Genomic DNA, 17,851 nt, shown 5'->3' on the forward strand with positions numbered 1-17,851 from the left:
GCCATATCCACTGAACAGTCTCCAGGGTTTAGTGTTGGTGCTGGTAGCAAAATATTATTCTGGTAGCTAAACCTCAGCTGTAATTATTCCTTCTTGATTTGTACTTGCAGTTGTATAAGGGAGGCAGCAATATGTGTATCAGCATGTCTACAGGGCTCAATGCCCCTTTACAGCACTTTTCATTCAAACACCTTAGCACTGTCCATAAGCAGACTGACCATCCCCATGGACTATTGGTTTGATTTCAGGCCATATTTTAACAAATCTTTGTATCTCTCTATCATGCCTGCCCTGGTAGGATTATGTGGTATATGTAACTTCCACTTTATCCCTAATTGTTGCACCCATTCTTATAGTGTATATCCAGTAAACTGGGTGCCTTGATCACTCTCAATTACCTGCAGTCAGCCATAGACTGCAAAGAGATGCTCTAAGCCTTTTTTGGTCATTTGCTGGTCTGCACAATATGCAAGAAAAGCAACCAGAAATCCAGTATCTGTGTCCACACCAGTCACAACATATTGATTCCCCTCTGACATTTAGTCTATCTGCCACTTGATGAGGGACACTGGCTCCTTAGCAATTGTCCAGTGTTGCTGTGGGACTCAGTGTAACTCCCTTTTATAGCAAAGAATGCACTTCTGCCATGCTCTGCTGACTTATTCAAAGGTCAAAGGCAGACCCCACTGACGGACTATAGCCCACATTTTTTTCTATCCCACATGCAACAAATGTTGATGTAACCATTGGACCAAATCAGAGGCAGACTTTCCTTCTAGCCAATGTATGGGCCAATTCATCTGGTTCATCATTTCTTGGGGATGCCAGTGGCAAATGGTCTGTCACATGATATACTGTAACTGTTTTAGTCTGACCACAGGCCCATAAATCTTGCCACAACTCTTGCCCCGAAGGGGTTGGTAACCAACTAACCAGTTGGCATTGGTACCATGTTGATAGCCACAGGGTCAAGCCCCAATAGATGGTCCAGCTGTCAATGCAGACAAGTATTGGGGAGGGCTCTTGGGTGATCACAAACCATACTGTCCACAACTCAGCCCACTGACTGCTCTTCTCCTCCACATCCTCCATCCATATTATCAGTCTTAGAATGGAAAGCTACCACTCTACATTTTGGGGGCTGCCTACGGCTGGAGCCATCTGTGTACCATGCATCTTCAGGTATAGGAGCTCTTCCTTCCTGTTTAAGGCTCTTTGTTACTAGTGGCTCTAAAGCAAATTCTTCCTGCCTTTCACTAGTATATGCCACTCGCCTCAATAAGTGTTAGAGTTCTTCACTCAAGGGGTTAGTAGAGAGGGTGCTACACTGCTATAGGTATGTGCCCCACTTGGCCAGTTTAGGCATCTGTGCCACACCACTCTGTGGCTTTTGGGTCCAGTCTTGTACCCACCCAGTGATGGAATAAGTGGTTATTACCATTATTGGGGCCGTTCTGGTGATGGGCTCTGTAGCCAGCAAGGCATGGTACACACAGCCAATTATTTCTCTGTTAAGATGTACCATGCCTCTGCTCCTTTCCAGAGTTCTGACCAGAATCCAAAAGGTTGGAGAGTTTGTTCAAGCTGTTTCCAGAGACCCCAGCCATAACCATCTTAGGTCATATGAACATCCAGCTCCCAAGGCCTTGATGGCTCTATTTATCACAGTCAAGGCCTCTATGGACTTGACTGCCCGTTTTGCTGTAGTAAAGGCAGATGCACATGTCTCAGCCCAGTCCCACCTGACACCCTTTCATACCAAACAGTATAAGGGCTTCAGAATTTGTGCCAAGTGCAGGATAAACACTCCCCAGTAGCCTAGAAGACCCAGAAACCCCTGTAACAATGCCAAGGTTGTAGGGATAGGGAAGGCCTGGACTTTATCTATGACCACCTCTGGGATAACTTCAGTCTTACCAGACGAGATGACCCCCAAGAATTTGACTGACAAACCAATTCCCTTAACTTTGGTGTTCACAGCCCAACCTTTCTCCTGTAGATGTTGCAGCAGTCTAGGTGCTGCACCTTCTACATCTGCAAGAGAATCAGATGTGAGCATTATATCATCAATGAAATGGTACAGCCACACCATTGGCAGTTTCTCCCACACTGCCAAGTCCTGGGATACAAGTCCATGGCAGATGGTGGGGCTGTGGAGGTATCCCTGTGGAAGGATGGTGAAAGTTGTTTGCTGTCCTTCCCATGTGAAGACAAATTGTTCCTGACTTTCCTGCTCTGTATCAACAGAAAAGAAGGCATTGGCAAGATCTACAACATAATGGTATGTTCCTAGTTGATTACTAAGGGTATCCATCAGGTCTGCAATAGAGGGGACAGCAGCATGCATAGCAGGTATGACTTTATTCAGTTCTCTCTAATCCACAGTCATATGCCGGGAGCCATCTGTATTTTTTACTGGCCACACGGGAATTAAAAAGGTTATAGGTAGGCTTTATAATCCACCCTCTTCTCTAGTTCCTGGAGGGTTCTGACCTTCATGGGACCCTTTCTCTCAGTAGCAGACCTAAGTGAGGGGCAAAGGAGCCATTTGCAATACTGTAACTCTCATTCCTGCCATAAAAAGCTCCTCGTCCAAGTCATAATTTACTGGGTAAAAAATGGCACTTCTCATGCTTAACTCCCTTAACACCGTATACATCTGCTATCTAGTGGAGGAAGATGAAGTCACCCTGGCTGGACCATACAGTGTGAAGTACGGCCATTACCCACTCAAGAAGTGAATGATTCTCTGGGGTCTGGTGTGCATGCTGCAGTCACTGCCATAAGGCAGGGTGAGTTGTTAGAGAAGCCAGCTTTCTCATCTCTGATCCAGACAGAATGATCCCCTCCAACCCTACATTCCAAAGGCGCAGGAGCCAGGCTGATACAGACTCTCAGGGGTTCTGCCAAAACCAGGAGCCCAACTGCACCAGCTCTACCTGTTTATAGGGGTGAAGAATAGAGTGCTCCATGATCTGGGGAGAGGGCTGCACATCTCTCAGAGGAACCTGCAGTTGCAGCCTCTTTATTTTCTTGACTACAACTGGGTAGGATTTCAATAGAGAAGGGGTTGGCACTCCAGCACCACCTCTACCTCTTTGCTCTCCTCCAGCTCCTCCACCATTTCCAGGGCTGACAACTGACTCTCATTCTGCAGAGCACCTCCTCTGCTACATCCTTTACCTTCTCCACAGTGTCTCACAACAATGCTAGCTCAGTCTTCAACAGCTCTCTTACTTTTTCCTCGATACCTCACAGCTCACTTTCTTGTACGGCTTCTTCTTCTTCTTCTTGTGCTTCTCACAGTAATCCTCCTTCATGGCCTTTTCCTCTTCCACAGTTCCTTGCCCCCCTGCTGTTTCATTCTGCAAATAATCTTTTACCTCCCCTACAGCACCTTACAGATCACGTTCTCATGCTGTCTCTCCTAATGGTTCTTACAAGGGTATGTCCTTCTCCTTCATGGCCTTTACGTCTTCCACAGTGACTCACAGCAATGCCACCTGTTCTTCAACAAATCTTTTACTTCCTCCTCGGGACCTCGCAGCCTGTGTTCTTGTGTTGTCTCTTTGTATCTTACCATTACACATCCTTTACCATTTCAATAGCACCTCACAGTGACGCCACCTCAATCATTAGTGAATTTTTTTTCTTCCTTCATGACCTTTACTTCTTCTTGTGCTTCTTACAAGAGCATATTATTTTTATGGCCCTTCTTACACTGTGAGGAGTAGCCAACCCATGGTTCCCACAACCACCCAGGTAGTTTCTTTAAAGACCTATTTTGCAGAGGGCCTTCTTGACTTCCTCAGGCATCACCTCCACCTCCCCCCAGTCCTGGGGAGGGGTCCACTCCTTTAGGAGGAAAGCCACCTCAGACCACCTCCTGGTGGATACCTGAGTGTCTCCCCATCCATAGAGGTAACCTGCTGAAGTACTCCTCCTGTGAGGGCATATTACTGGTTGTTTTTAAGCCTGCAGCAAATCTTGCTGAGGAATGCCAATTGTCTTGTCTGTGGGGGACTGCCCCCAGGCAAGTTAACTCTGGATTTGGTGAGACCGAATAAGAAAAATGGAATATTAGGGGTAAAAGGGTTTATACCAAGCTTTAATTTCATGGTGGCAGGTCAGGTGATGGAATCACATCTGCCTCTGGGGCGTTTTCCATCTGTTTCTGTCTCTGCCTCTAGGCAGAGCACTGGCTGGAGCTCTTTCTTTATACAGTAACACCAACAATAATGGCTTATTGTCAGTGGGTGTGTAAGCATTAGCCTCCACTGTAAGCCAATTACATCATCAAGTAGTTTAGGGTCAAGGTGAGGATCCTGGCCATAGAAACTTTCATTTTCCCTACAACTGGAAATTACAGGCCTTGTACTCACAGCAGCCCTCCAACTCCCTCAGCACACCTACCCACCAACCTTGGTTACCTGCATTCTGAAGGACTGTTTCCTTGTTCTTAGCCACCAAGGACCAGCATTGGCATTAGCAACTAGAAAACTTCTCTGCCATTCAGTGGGCTGCAACCACACTTTCCCCAAGGTCTGACTTGAGGATGTCAGGATTCTTGAGCAAGCAGTGGTAGAGAATGCTTCTGGGGTCAGGTGACATTAAAATATAATCACCTAAGCAAAAACTTTTATTTGCACAAAAACTAATATTGGTATGATATGTCACTGGAGTTCAATTTACTTTCCTATATACCAAGGTAACAGCTTGGCCTATCAGTGATACCTTCAGGGAAAAAAAGTCAAGACACCTCTATGGCTATTATAAGTCCACTAAGATATTTTAAACAAGCAATGGTATTTTTGAGTAAGTGCTTAGAAAGCACCAGCTGTGTGTGATTTACAAGCAAAAGAAGAAAACAGGGAAAAAAGAAGAAAAAAACTAAGTATATTTGAACTAGAGAGCAAACATGACAATTTAGAATGTGAAGATGAAAAACTAATTTGGAAACAATTCATTAAACAGAAACTTTGTCCTTTGAAACATGATGCCTTAGAGACCGTGTCACTCGATTCACAGACTTGGCACAGAGTTTTCTTTGGGAACTATATTTGCCTATAGAGAAATTGAAAACTGATACTATCTGTGAATTGTAAATTGTCTTATTTTTCTCCCTGAGGTCAGTGATCAGTGGTTTTCTAACATGTAAATGTTTTATTTTTCTACACTAAGCAACGGCTTCAAGCTTTATTATATGTGATCACACAGAGTTACAAACACAGGAAAAAAATTACCTTCTTGGCAAACTTTCCTTTAATAGGGCTCCCCCAGTGCTCTGCCATTACTGCCAATCACTAAACACACCTTGTTTTTTCCCCAACTCTGGGTTCAAGGTGTGGAAGACACACCTTTCTTATTAATCATTGATGCAATCTTGCCACCTACTCAGACAGCTTCTAAATCATGGAATTAAAAGTTCAGTAATATAATACCATACATGAACGGTTTGTTCCAAATTCTCTTCATAAAGTAAACAGTTGAGCAGATCAGACACTTGTCACATTAAAAATACTATGAGTATCTCCTCAGTATGATAAATAAAGGGGCAACTTTGGATTTGGGGAGGGAAAGGGATCCTTTCACAACTTTTGAGCCTGCTACTTCCTGAGTTAAATGCTCTCATTCATAAGTATAACACAACACTGTATCAGTCTGAGACTTCTTTTGGGTAGCCATGTGTCCCAGCCCCTTTCCTCTTTTAAATTTTAAATACTGCAAAGGAACCATTTTCCCTGTGAGGCTCCCACACTTGGGATGAAACCTTCTCTACGGAATTTTGGCACCCTATTAATTAGTGGTTATGAGTGGGAGCTGCTCTCTCTCAGCAACTCCTATTCTGCCATCAGTCAAGTGTGATTCTGCAATAAATTCCCACGAAGCAAACTATTTCTGGTAATTCTCCCTAATTAACACCAGGCCTGCTAATAATACATCAGTACCTATGTGTTTCTGATATAACCAAGATCTTGTCTGAGGGTGCTCAAAAAAGAAAACGGCCAACCTAAATTAAGCTTTTGCTGGCAAAAAGCATTTTATATGTATTTATGTAAGACAACCTTTGATAATCTTACATGGGGGACATTTTGACCAGAAAACACTGAACAACAGGGAGGCTGGTTCTGGTTTGAGTACTGAATGGGGATTTACTGTGAACACACACTGTTGAGACTTAAGCCTATAAATCTTGTACTGGATTACTGTTTCTTAACGAAGGAATGACAGATCTCTTATTTTGTTGGTGCATTTTAATGTGCAATGACGTGATTGATAGAAACCAAACAGCAGCTATTAAAGTGTCAGATGCAGACTTGATGCCCTTATAAGCTCGGCTTCTGGAGTTTAATATACTGTGAGCAAATAGACTCAGAATTTGTCTTTTATTTCCAATATACAGCCTATAATAGAAACATTCCTAACTTTATACAGTTGGAAAAAATCTTAATCAAACCAATAAATGAGGAATAGGTGATCATACATAGTTATAGAGGAGTTTAGCATGAAGTAACCCATCACAGTCAATGAAAAATGTGAAAATGTAAATGAAAACTTGTGTTGTTTGAACATGACATTATGATACAATATAATGCATGATACGACAGGTTGTTCCAATAAGTAACTTTGGCAATATTTTTTAAAGACAATAGAGCTATTTGTCTGTCAATTCACAAACAATTGTGTACACAAACATTAATTGTGTACATGCACAACATAAAAATGGAGTTAAATTCTGAAGTAGAACTAATGTGGCAGTACTTACAAATGTTTTGTTTCTGGGACATTTTGACAGACAATTTTCATAAAAGGGAGATTTTTCTGAGAATTTTTACATCTCATCCTAGTCTGTGATCCTGTTATTTTCTGATGATGACTTAATAGAAACCACTTGCCACCCGAAAAGAAGAGCCAGGAGAGCTTGTCTCTGTCACTGCAGCCATTTATTTATTAAGTATGTGCACATTAAGGTATTACTAGGCTGATTATATTTCTCATGTTTTTTTTAATTAGAAAATGTATCCAAAAGCGTAACAGCACAGACATACAAACTTAAAAATGTGAAGAAACAGAAGACAGAGTTTAATAGATAAGGCAAATGATACATTGAGAATCTAAACCCAATACCTTAAAACATCTGGGGGATTAAACAGGTCAAATTGAAACCCCATTAGACTTGTGTAAAATTATTCAGTATGTTTTCCCTTCTCTTACATCTGAAAAGCCTCTCCTTTCAATAGGGATGACTAACTATAAACTCCAATCACAAAAATATTAATATAATTCTAGCTTCACACTTGAACAGGGAGTGGAAAAAACTGCTTTCTATAAGAGTGGTCCTAATACAATACCCCCTTGAAAATAGTACCATGAATCCACTTTTGTTGTAATTTTAATTATAATGCTATACTAATATTTTGAAGTTTTAAACTCTTATTTTTATTTGTCATAATACTGTGACCAAATGAGCAGATTTTAGCTTTAGACTCTGAATGTAACCTGAATCAGTGGGAAATACAGATGCTACTAGAAGCATAAGCAGTGGGGGGGGTCACTTTTAGGCTGCTATTACAGGGAGCAACATTCAGTCTTTGTAAAGCTGGAGAAATATTATAAATCTGAGCCCATCACAAGCATTCTGAAACTGGGAAATGCAAGGAGGGGATGTTTTATAGAGTCATGTACTGTGTTTTAATCTGTATTATACTAAGTACAGCATTCCAAAATATACATGTAGAGAGACTAAAAGTAAATGTTCTATAGTAAGGAGGTAATAATTAAAAAATGCTACTGATGTGGATTATTTATAATCAGAAAAATAAATATTCAGGGAGCTCAACAGAAGAATAAAGTGCTCTGCCAGTTATTAAAAGATTAATGCTTGCATATTAAATATGGCATTCCCTACTGGAAAATACAGAGATTCTTCTGGGTTTTAGTGAATATAGATTTCACAGGATTAACTGTTTTAGGAACAGATACAAAGCTTCACCACAAAAGAGGACAAAGCACAAAGACAAAATGATAAATTAGGAAGCAATGTTACCCTTTCAGGGATAAAATTAAGAGAAATACAACACTATGCTCCATGAATAATATGTAGGAAAAGAGTTTAATAAAAATGATACCCTCAATGTAAGATAATTTTATAAGAAATCCAGGTCAAATAAAATTCTCTGAAGAAAATACCCAAATGTCATTGACTTATCAAAGACTATCTTGGTATACAATTAATAAAGGCAAAAAAACTAAGTAACAACAAAAATCTCTATCACACCAAAACAAAACCACCAACTTATTTCCTATTATGTAAAGCAGGAGACTGACATTAAGATACATGACCATGTACATTAGCCAGAATGTCCTCTACAGGTGGTTTCAGCAGCAATGAGAAATAAGGCACAATGTAATTCCAGCTCTTTATTTTAAAATAGACTTCCTACCTCCCTACAAGCTGCAGGGTGAGGAGGTAGTTTGGGGTTGCTGTTGGTGAAGTATTCAGTTTGCCACTTTAAGTCACCCTTCTTATTTTTTTTTCCCCAGTTAATTATTATCTCATATAATACAAATCTGCTAGACCATAAATTAACAGCTTTCAGGACAGATGCCTTGAAAAGTTCTCAGGGAGATCAAACTAATATTGTAGACTAAAACCTCCCTCTAACAAACATGCATGCAATGGAAGTGAAGCTGTTAGCCAGTGATGGTGCAGGAGGGCCTCGAGGCTCAGCCTCAACTGTAAAAGCATCTTGCCCCCATTGGGTTTAAATTATAACTTAGTGTAGTCATTGACTTTCATCAATTCTGGAAACAAAGACGAAAAACTATCAAATGCCATAATGTATTTTCTTACTGGGCACATATCACTAGATCTACAATATTACCACAGTTGTTTCTCTGCCTTCATGTGGTGTCTATGTAAATTTTTCCCCAAATGAAGAAAAAAAATAATGGACCAGTGTGAGTAATTAATCACATTCTCCTCCTGTATTACCAACCCCTGTGAATAAAACCTTTCCAAATTTTATGATCACATTTGGAAGTGGTTCATTTATTATTAAGAGCTACCAAAGGAAAACAGAACTTTAGATTTCATCATATCCCCAAGCCAATCTTTTATTTTTCTTAAGCAGAGTCAAAGAAAAAAAATTACTGCAAAGAGGGCTCTCAGACCTTCATCAGTTAGTAGTATAACTCTGAAACTGATCTGATTCATTGTCTGAAAAGGGTTAAATTTTTTGATATAATCCTCTGATTTACAGTAATTCCCATTATTATTCTTTTCTACTTTTTCTCTTTAATTTAGCATGAGGGAAGGGAAAAAATGGAGTTTGATCACTATAGGTGATGTAATAATACACAATGAATAGAAATGGTAGTATTTTAAAAAGGCAAAAATTTGAGACTTGTAAGCTGTATGGTGGCTTTTCGGGGAGCAAGAATGAAAGAAAAATGTAGTATCTCTTATTGGTATGACACATTTTGATCAAAAATCTCATTGGGTTTCCTACTGAACAAAAACGTACTTACAGCTTTTTAAAAAAACAACACCTATGATTGATAAAATTCTTTGTTTAAACTCCTATTCACTGTTTTAAAGATAAACACCATTATTTAAAAATACAATGTTTCACTTACAGCATAAGGCATTTTCATTTCCTTTTACAGATTTACACATAACTACCTAACAAGGAAAAAAAGTGTAATTATTTGAGCATAAAGGTTAGAGGTTTTTATTCTGAAATTTAATTCACTAATTTATTCTAAGATGAATTTAATAGTCAACCAGGAAATTGGTTTTTATAAAAGTTATTTTATGGGCAGAAAATACAGGAAAAGTAATAATAAATGCCAAATTGTCTCTCTATGAAGCCAAGTATTTTCTCATAGACTTGATTTTTAAGCTGGAATTTATCCCTTCAGGGCCACTATTATTTTTCAAAACCCCAAATAAATATTAAATCTAAAAATTAATTGGTAATTTGAATTTTCCTTTCTCTTCAAATTTCTTCTCTTTTCCTGAACTGTCGACTTAAATATTCACTGAATGAGCATGTTTCTTGCAAAGTGGTTTGTCCTTCTTGGAGAAAAAGGTCTGACCTTCCAAACTTTCACAACATACCTGAAAAAGAAGCATTATTTAAGAGAATACTGTTATTTTATCAATTATGCCTAAGAAGGGGAAAATGATTTTTCACCCAGTGGATAAGACAAACATATTTAGTTGGTTGTGTTAGACACCCTGATATTTCAGGCAATTTTCAAAAGCAATGGAGAATGAATTTTTCCTAGAATGCATTCTAATTTATTTAAATCACTGATCATTACTTTTGCTTATAGGGAGTGAAGCACTTGGCCCTAATGAATAAATTAATACATAAAGAGACAACATTTAATATAATTCTCTTCCCAAACCTCTAATCAATGCTTTACATCTGCCTCCTGTTGTAGAGAACCAAAGCATTCAAAGAGAAAACACAACATGATTGCTTTGCCAAACATTCCAAAGCCCCAAACACAGTCATAGAATACCTGAGGGGCTTTTTGAGTCATTTCTTTGTTTCTCAAAGTGAAAACTGTGGTCCACATCTGACCACTGGTTAATTATAGAGTCAGTTAACTACCCACATTTATATCTTCTTGCCTTTCCTATTGCCTTTGTTAATAATAATACTCATGAGCAGCTCTATCAGAGAACAGAAGGCACATCAGTTAGAAGCTGTTGCTTTTTATAGACTTTATGACATCCAAGAGGATGAGGTATAAACAAATAAACAAGATCAATGGTAATGTTTAGGGAAATCATTTGACTTTAGTTAACATTACTTTTTCCCCTTCATACAATAGATACTGAAAACTATTTAATATATTAAATCTAATTTAAAAACAAATCAAACATTTGAATGGAGTACCTTTGCTGGATATTTACTAAACTAAAGATTTTATCTTAGGTACTGTTAATCTCTGAATCTATCCTCATCATTAAAAATAAAACCAAAATATTAAAATATCAAATGAAACAAATATATCATTACATGTTTATTGTAGTCTCAGAAAGAAAAGAGTATTTATTCATGGACTACTGCTAAGGAAGGAAACAGATCAACATATAATTTGTTTCCAGTGTTAATAATAGATTTTTATAATTATTTATTTCTCTTTTAAGAAGTACCTGTTGCCAAAAATTACTAAAAATACTCTGGTAAACCAGTTTAAAAAAAAAGTAAAGGACTCTCACTGATTTAAGAAATATAAAAATTCTCCTTATAAACAAAAACATGTTAAAATAGGATTTCTCTAAAGGTGTAATAAGCATCTTATTCTGTGCCAAATAATTTCAAAAAGTGCCAAAAATCTTAATAAGGAACTTTAAAGTAAAAATATTCTTAAGTTTGAAGAACTGAAAGATACAAGAACTGGTATTTCCATTTATTACTAAGGCAAGAACTAGACATACTGTGCTCCTTTAATTCAGAAATAAGAATATACTTACTGAGCACACAAAACAAGTGTCATGCCAGGTGTAGCCCAGAGCTTCCAGGAACATGTCACCAGCTTCTATGGGAAATTCACATCCATGGCATATGGTACCAAAGAGGGCATAATAATCTATATGGGGGCAAGTTTGGGGGAGGAGAAGACACAATTTAAACATGATGTAGTTTTAGAATGATACTACCTAGACAGTAGCAACAAAATTAGAATTAAGTAAGATGATAAAGATAAATTTATTAATAATTGGAATATCTTCACGTGGCATAATATTTAGCTTGAGATATATGTGTATTACCTTTGGCAAATGTTACTTATACAACTTAACATCCTTTATTTTTCCATGTAATCCTCATTTCTCTCCAATTACTTAAAAGCCCAAATATGTATGAAGAAGAACACTGTTCTCTGATAAGTTATCAACAGAAATGACTGTTTCAAAGAAATACAAAAGAACTTCCAACAGCTAGCAACAATAAAACTAGTGATCATAAATCAAGAAGTATCTGATATTAGCAAACTTCACAGCATGTCTGACTTGTTAGGAAGAAAAAAAAAGTTACAGGAAACTTCCATGAATAAATGCCATGACTGAGTTTCTAGCTGGACTGAATCTAGCTGTACAATAGTACTAGCCACTATTTCTTTTGCTGTACTTTCCTTTCAATTTTATGATTTCGTGCTGAAAATCCTTAGCCAGAGAACACTATTTACTTGACACAGACTACAGTTATAAAATACTAATAGGATTTCCTTTGGAAGAAAGTAGTTTTGGCAAGATGTTTCTTTATTATTACTAAATTAGAACTTACTGGCATTTTTTTTTCTTTCATGCAGTTACTCTCACTACTTGCGTGTACTCTTGCTTGAGCTGGAGGAGAAAGTAGGCTATCATTTGTAGCTTGATATACCTTTCTTAGCATTCTACAATACTCCTTAGCACCATTTGCTCAACAAATATGCACAGGGTTCACTGTTCTAGGCCGTGAGAGGGGAGTATAGCAGTTAAGAAGGCAGACGTGGTGGCTCTCCACACAGGGCTTGTATTCTCATTGGAATCAGGATGTCATCATTGATTGTATTTTCAAAATAAATGATAAAATTTCAGATTGTGGTAATAAATTCCAGGAAAAGAAAATAGTGACAAAATACAGAATTATTAGGGAAGTATGTACAATTACATTACATAGGGGAGGGTATTAAGAGGGGCTTCTCTGAGGAGGTAACAGTAATGCTGAGACTTGAAAAAAAGGAATCACCACAGAAAAGCTGAGTACGAATATTCCATTAGAAGAAACAGCAAGTACAAAAGCTCTGAGGCAGGAAGGATCTTAGCATGTTCAGAAACAGCAATAGGCAAGGTATGGCTAGAATCCAATGATAGCAAGTAAGGTGGCAGGAGATAATGGTGGCCTTAGTAAGCAGGCCCTAGCAAGGAACATAGTGTTTACTCCAGAGAACACCATGAAGGGTGTCAAGGACAACCTAATTCACATTTAAACAAATAGTACCCACAGCTGCTATTTGAGGGTTGGGGGAAAGAAGATACATCATTTTAGTTGGCAATTACAATGTTCAGGCAAAGGGTTAAGAGTAAATTTGAGTTTAGTTGTGACAGTTCACATGAATAGAAATGAATGAATTCAATATGCATTGGGGTAAAACTGCTAGAACTCACTACTTAGATTGAATTATGGGGAGAACAAGGCAAAGAGCAGAATCCAAGATGACTCCTAGGTTTTGGGAGAGGGGACAAACGGGGCCATTACTGGATTGGGGAAGACAGGGTTATGAATAAGGTTAAAGAGAAAGAAGAAAAGGTTTCTTGTTTTTTTTCTTCATAAAAGAAATGTTACAAAAGTTCACTTACAGCCTTTGGGAAGGAAAAGGAAGTGTTCACAGTCCAGGTAACAAGACTAATATATTAGATTGGTCCTTCCTTGCTGCCTAGTTTATTAAAAATAACCTTACTAAGGGGGCAATCCAAGTCAGGACTGCCCTCCATTCAGGAAGAGTAACAAAAGCTTTCCAAGTCATTGTCAAGGCAATTATCCTAAAGGATAAATTACTATCATAAGAAGTTTAACATCTCTCTTGTTTAGAACCACTCACAATTCACTGGAGTATAAGAGGTGCCTTTAAACTACAGGATTTGATAGAATTTCTATCTATAAATTATTGGGGAGTGAAGAAAAAATTTTCCCACTAAGTAATGTTTTATGTGCTCACTTCTCTTAGTAAAGTTGAAAATACTGTTAAGACAGAGACATAAAAATTATACATAGTTTTTTGCTACATATTCCAAGTAATATTAAATGCCCCTAAAACAATTAGCTAAACTATGTTGCCTAATACTTCCTTTCAACTTTATAGCAATACAAGGGTTAATGTTTTATTTTTATTCAAAACTTAAGAAACCAATGGCTTCAGGATCTCACCAGTCTCACAGTACGGGTCACCGTCTTCCAAATGAAAAACATTATTACGAATGGGTTTTCCACAGGCCACACACACAAAACAGGAAACATGCCAAGTTTGTTTCAAAGCATTGATGACTTCCTGTTACAGAAAAGTAATTGGATGTAAAGAAAGATGACAATACACAAATGGTTATTCTACTAGCTACACCAATACAGCCCTTTTAAACTGACCCAAAGTAGACACACACGCTTTGTTTTGGCTTTGAGCTTTTCATCTAAGTAACAGAAGACACTTAAGGAAAGACTCACAAATCATCTAAACTGATGTACTCTGTAATATGTGCACTTTTCACAAATACACATCAATAAACTTATTTGAAGACTGATTGCTGTTATTTAAATGTTATACACGTGGTGAATAAAGTAAACATTTCATAAGTGCTTGCTTCAGTACATTCTGCTTTCTCTCAAAAGGGTGTCAGGAAATATTAACTTAGCAAAGGTTTCATAGTATTATCTTGAGAATGTCATAGAGGAAGGGAAAAACATTCAAAAACTAAAACAAACCTATGCTTTGGTGCATTATGGAAGCAATAACATAATCAGTGTAATCCAATCAGTTTCACACATGTTTAGGATTTTGGAAATCAGCTGTGACTGTGCTAAGCACACACTCAAATGAGAGATTCTCATCAACAGTGGCCCTATGGTTAAATATACTAAATATCAAAGACTTGAGCCAGATTTTAATTACTCAAACGTTTTGGGAAGTTAGTTTTGCAAGGAATCATTTCTTTGGATTGAGAGATGAAGCCATTAATAATTCCTTTTGAAGTATAGTTACTAATATAGCAATTTACTCTTTCCATAATATCATAACAAAGAAGGATGCTATAACATAAAGTACAGCTGTAATTTTGTAAATGAATTACTTATAAAAAGCAAAATGGAAGAAAACACATCCTAATGTTAATAGGAATTATCTGGGATTGGAAAATATATAGTCATTTTAATTTTATTCTTTACATTTTTTTTCTGTATTTTCTAATTATTGTGTTTTGTATTTTCTTTCATAATGAAAAAGTCAAAATAAAATAAAATGATATAGAATGAATTATTAGCCATAGAAAATGCCACAGTTCGCTACTGAAGGGCAATGGAAAGAAACAGCAGTTGTTTAGATACAAAATAATCACCATGAAAATGTACAACAAACATGTATTGAACCAAATCATTTCTCAAAGCTTTGAGATATACTTCCCCTCCCACACTACCATTCCATCTTTACTAGGTAATCAACTAAAACAAAAACCAGAGAATCTATCCCCTTAGTGAAGTTCTGGCCCATCTCTAAAGCTATGAGTATAAGATTTCCATTCCCTAGAATCTCATTTGGTTAGTTTTAAGACTCTTACTTGACTTCATTAATTATATAAGAATCCACAGAATACATTTATATACTAAAACAGTATTCATATATATTCTACATATAATTTTTCATCTGGGAAGGTACAGCCTGAATCATTCTATTCTTTTGTTCCCTACATACTGTACAAATTAATAATACGAAATATTTCATGTGGTCTATTTATAATTTAAATGTCCTCAAAGTTTCAGACCCACTTAAAGATGTATTATAAAATTGAGGCAACTCAATAATCACACTAAATTTTTCTCTCACCTGAAACAAATTAGTTTCATTATATTTTCATATTGAAAATATTAGAATTCATTTATATACTAAAACAGTATATGTCATCAACAGTATAAATGCCATCTCCAATTTTTATGTAGAGAGTTTTGTACAAGATCAGACACCTTGGCTGCTTCTAAAATAAAACTCCATCTCCTGGCCACCCATAGGAAATTCCTGGCCCTTACTTTGTAATTGTAAACTGAGTATTTCAGAGCAGGAAATTCATTCATTCATTATTATTTAATATGTATCTGACTCCTAAATTACTCCCTTTTTGGGGGAAAAAAGGTGTGATTTGATTATTTTTTATCACATATATGCTCTCTTAAAACTTGAGTTATATTTTCACACATTATATACATTCAAGAAAAATATATCATTTATAAAGCCTCATGTTTTATATATTTCATGAGATTTGTGCCCTGTGCTTGAACCCTGAGAAGTGGGGAAATGCTGTTCTTAAAAAGCTATGGAATTTAATTTAAAAAACAGTGAAGGTGTCAGTTCTGAGAACTCTGATGTGTGTGGTCCTGTACGACCTCTTCATTCCTGTACAAACATGGTCCGGTTGAGGTAGCACACCCCCACTAAATTACTTTTTCCCTACAGTGGCTAGACTTTCACAAGACAAGCCAGTACTCAGTAAGACAAAACCAAAGACAGCTTAACCCCATGAGTCTGATATACTTCCCCAGAGGCCCATTTACTTCTACTTTATAATAATAAAAAGTGATGAAAGCAAAGAGGGGATGAAGCAAGAAAAAAATAAAAAGTAAAAATGATGGAAGGGTTTCAGAACAAAAATTATTCTACTCTAAAACTCAGACTAAAAGGGTTTCCAATACTTACTCCAAGGATCTTCCTTTGGCATCGACCACATTCAGGAGCAAAGAATTTCTCATAGCACAGCTCACAATATAGGGCTCCCTTTTCCTCTACAAATCCAATGTAGGCCATTGTATTTTTGCAGTGAGCACAGTTAAATTCTTCTGGGTGCCAAGATTTCCCCAGTGCCACTAGAAATGGTCCCCTGCCAGAAGAAAAGAGATCAATTTAGTTCAAGCATAAAAGTTTCCGAAGTTAGCCTGGATAGAACCGCTTTTACAAATAACTAAATACTTGCTCAATTCTCTCTCTCAAGTACTGAACAAGAATGCTATAAACTGACATAGGAACTCTCTGTGTATTTATGTAAAGAGGGGAGAGGAGTAAGAGCACTTAAGGGATTCCATCAAGAAAGGCCACTTCCCCCACTTTTTCTGTCTTCAGGGAATTGGTGGTTATGTTTTTTGATGTGCAATGGGTGTCTTGTGTCATTTCAGTTACATCTGAAAATGAGAATGTAGAAAATGACATAACCAGAAAAAATATGGTTGAGGCAGAAATGAGAATCTGAAATTTCTATAAAATAAGCAAAAGTAAAATCTCAATTTTGTAATGTAAGACTCTTAAAAATGGTAATTATTACCTGAGAAAACAGTGTAGTCAATATCTCCTCTCCACACATTCTTTCATATTAAGTATTTCTGAACTTTTATTAAACACATCAAATTCTCACCTTCCACAATGACCACAGAAACTGAAAGCTGGGTATTAGAAATCGTTTGAAGCTACTTAGAAAGGTTTTACTTAATTCAACATGACTGATTTTTAATGCACATTTGTATCAAGGTAAGAAACATTTGTAAAGAGATTTTTTTCCATTAAATACTATACAGTCATGAACTGATAAGATAGGTTTTGGTTTGCTTGACAGGAATCCATTATGAAGCCTTATCCAATCATGAAGCCTGCAGAGATGAACCATTTTAGCCTCTGCAAAACACTTTTCAGTTACATTACATTAATTTTTATTCACTGAGTGGCTTTACCTCCAAGGCACTTATATACTTATCTAATTTGTCCATGCAACATTCCTGTGAGACAGACCAGGACAGTTATTATGAACTCAGTTTAACAGATGGAGAAGCTGAGATAAAGAATGTTTGAAAGATATGACAAATATCATAAAATCACAGGTTGAGTGAAGGCCAGAAGCTGAATATCTTCATTTCTAGTATACTATACTAGTCAACTGACATCTTGTCTTTGATCCATTACCATCAAGTTATCATCACTGAGTGACCAAAGTGTACTAGTTAGTAGCATTAGATATCTGATTTTGAGGCAGATTATTAATAGGAAAAGTCATAGTAATGAGCATTATAAAGTCAAGGCACTTTTTTAGTCTCTGCCAATAACA

General features: G+C 37.0%; 1 protein-coding gene across 16 annotated transcripts in view; it reads right to left on the reverse strand.

Annotated features, from left to right (window-relative positions):
- Positions 1 to 6,922: 6,922 nt before the first annotated feature.
- The window catches only part of PDLIM5 (PDZ and LIM domain 5), a 223,796-nt gene continuing 212,867 nt past the window's right edge, over positions 6,923 to 17,851 (reverse strand). For all 16 annotated transcript variants that reach the window (XM_037020076.2, XM_037020074.2, XM_037020078.2 and 13 more), the window contains 4 exons: positions 16,459 to 16,639; positions 13,932 to 14,052; positions 11,495 to 11,610; positions 6,923 to 10,123 (listed from right to left, as the gene is read on the reverse strand). In XM_037020076.2, the coding sequence (XP_036875971.2) occupies positions 10,034 to 10,123; positions 11,495 to 11,610; positions 13,932 to 14,052; positions 16,459 to 16,639 (508 nt within the window). In that variant the 3' untranslated portion in view covers positions 6,923 to 10,033. The remainder of the gene's footprint in view (positions 10,124 to 11,494; positions 11,611 to 13,931; positions 14,053 to 16,458; positions 16,640 to 17,851) is intronic.

This window comes from Manis javanica, chromosome 5, assembly GCF_040802235.1.
Source record: "Manis javanica isolate MJ-LG chromosome 5, MJ_LKY, whole genome shotgun sequence".
NCBI lineage: Eukaryota > Metazoa > Chordata > Mammalia > Pholidota > Manidae > Manis > Manis javanica.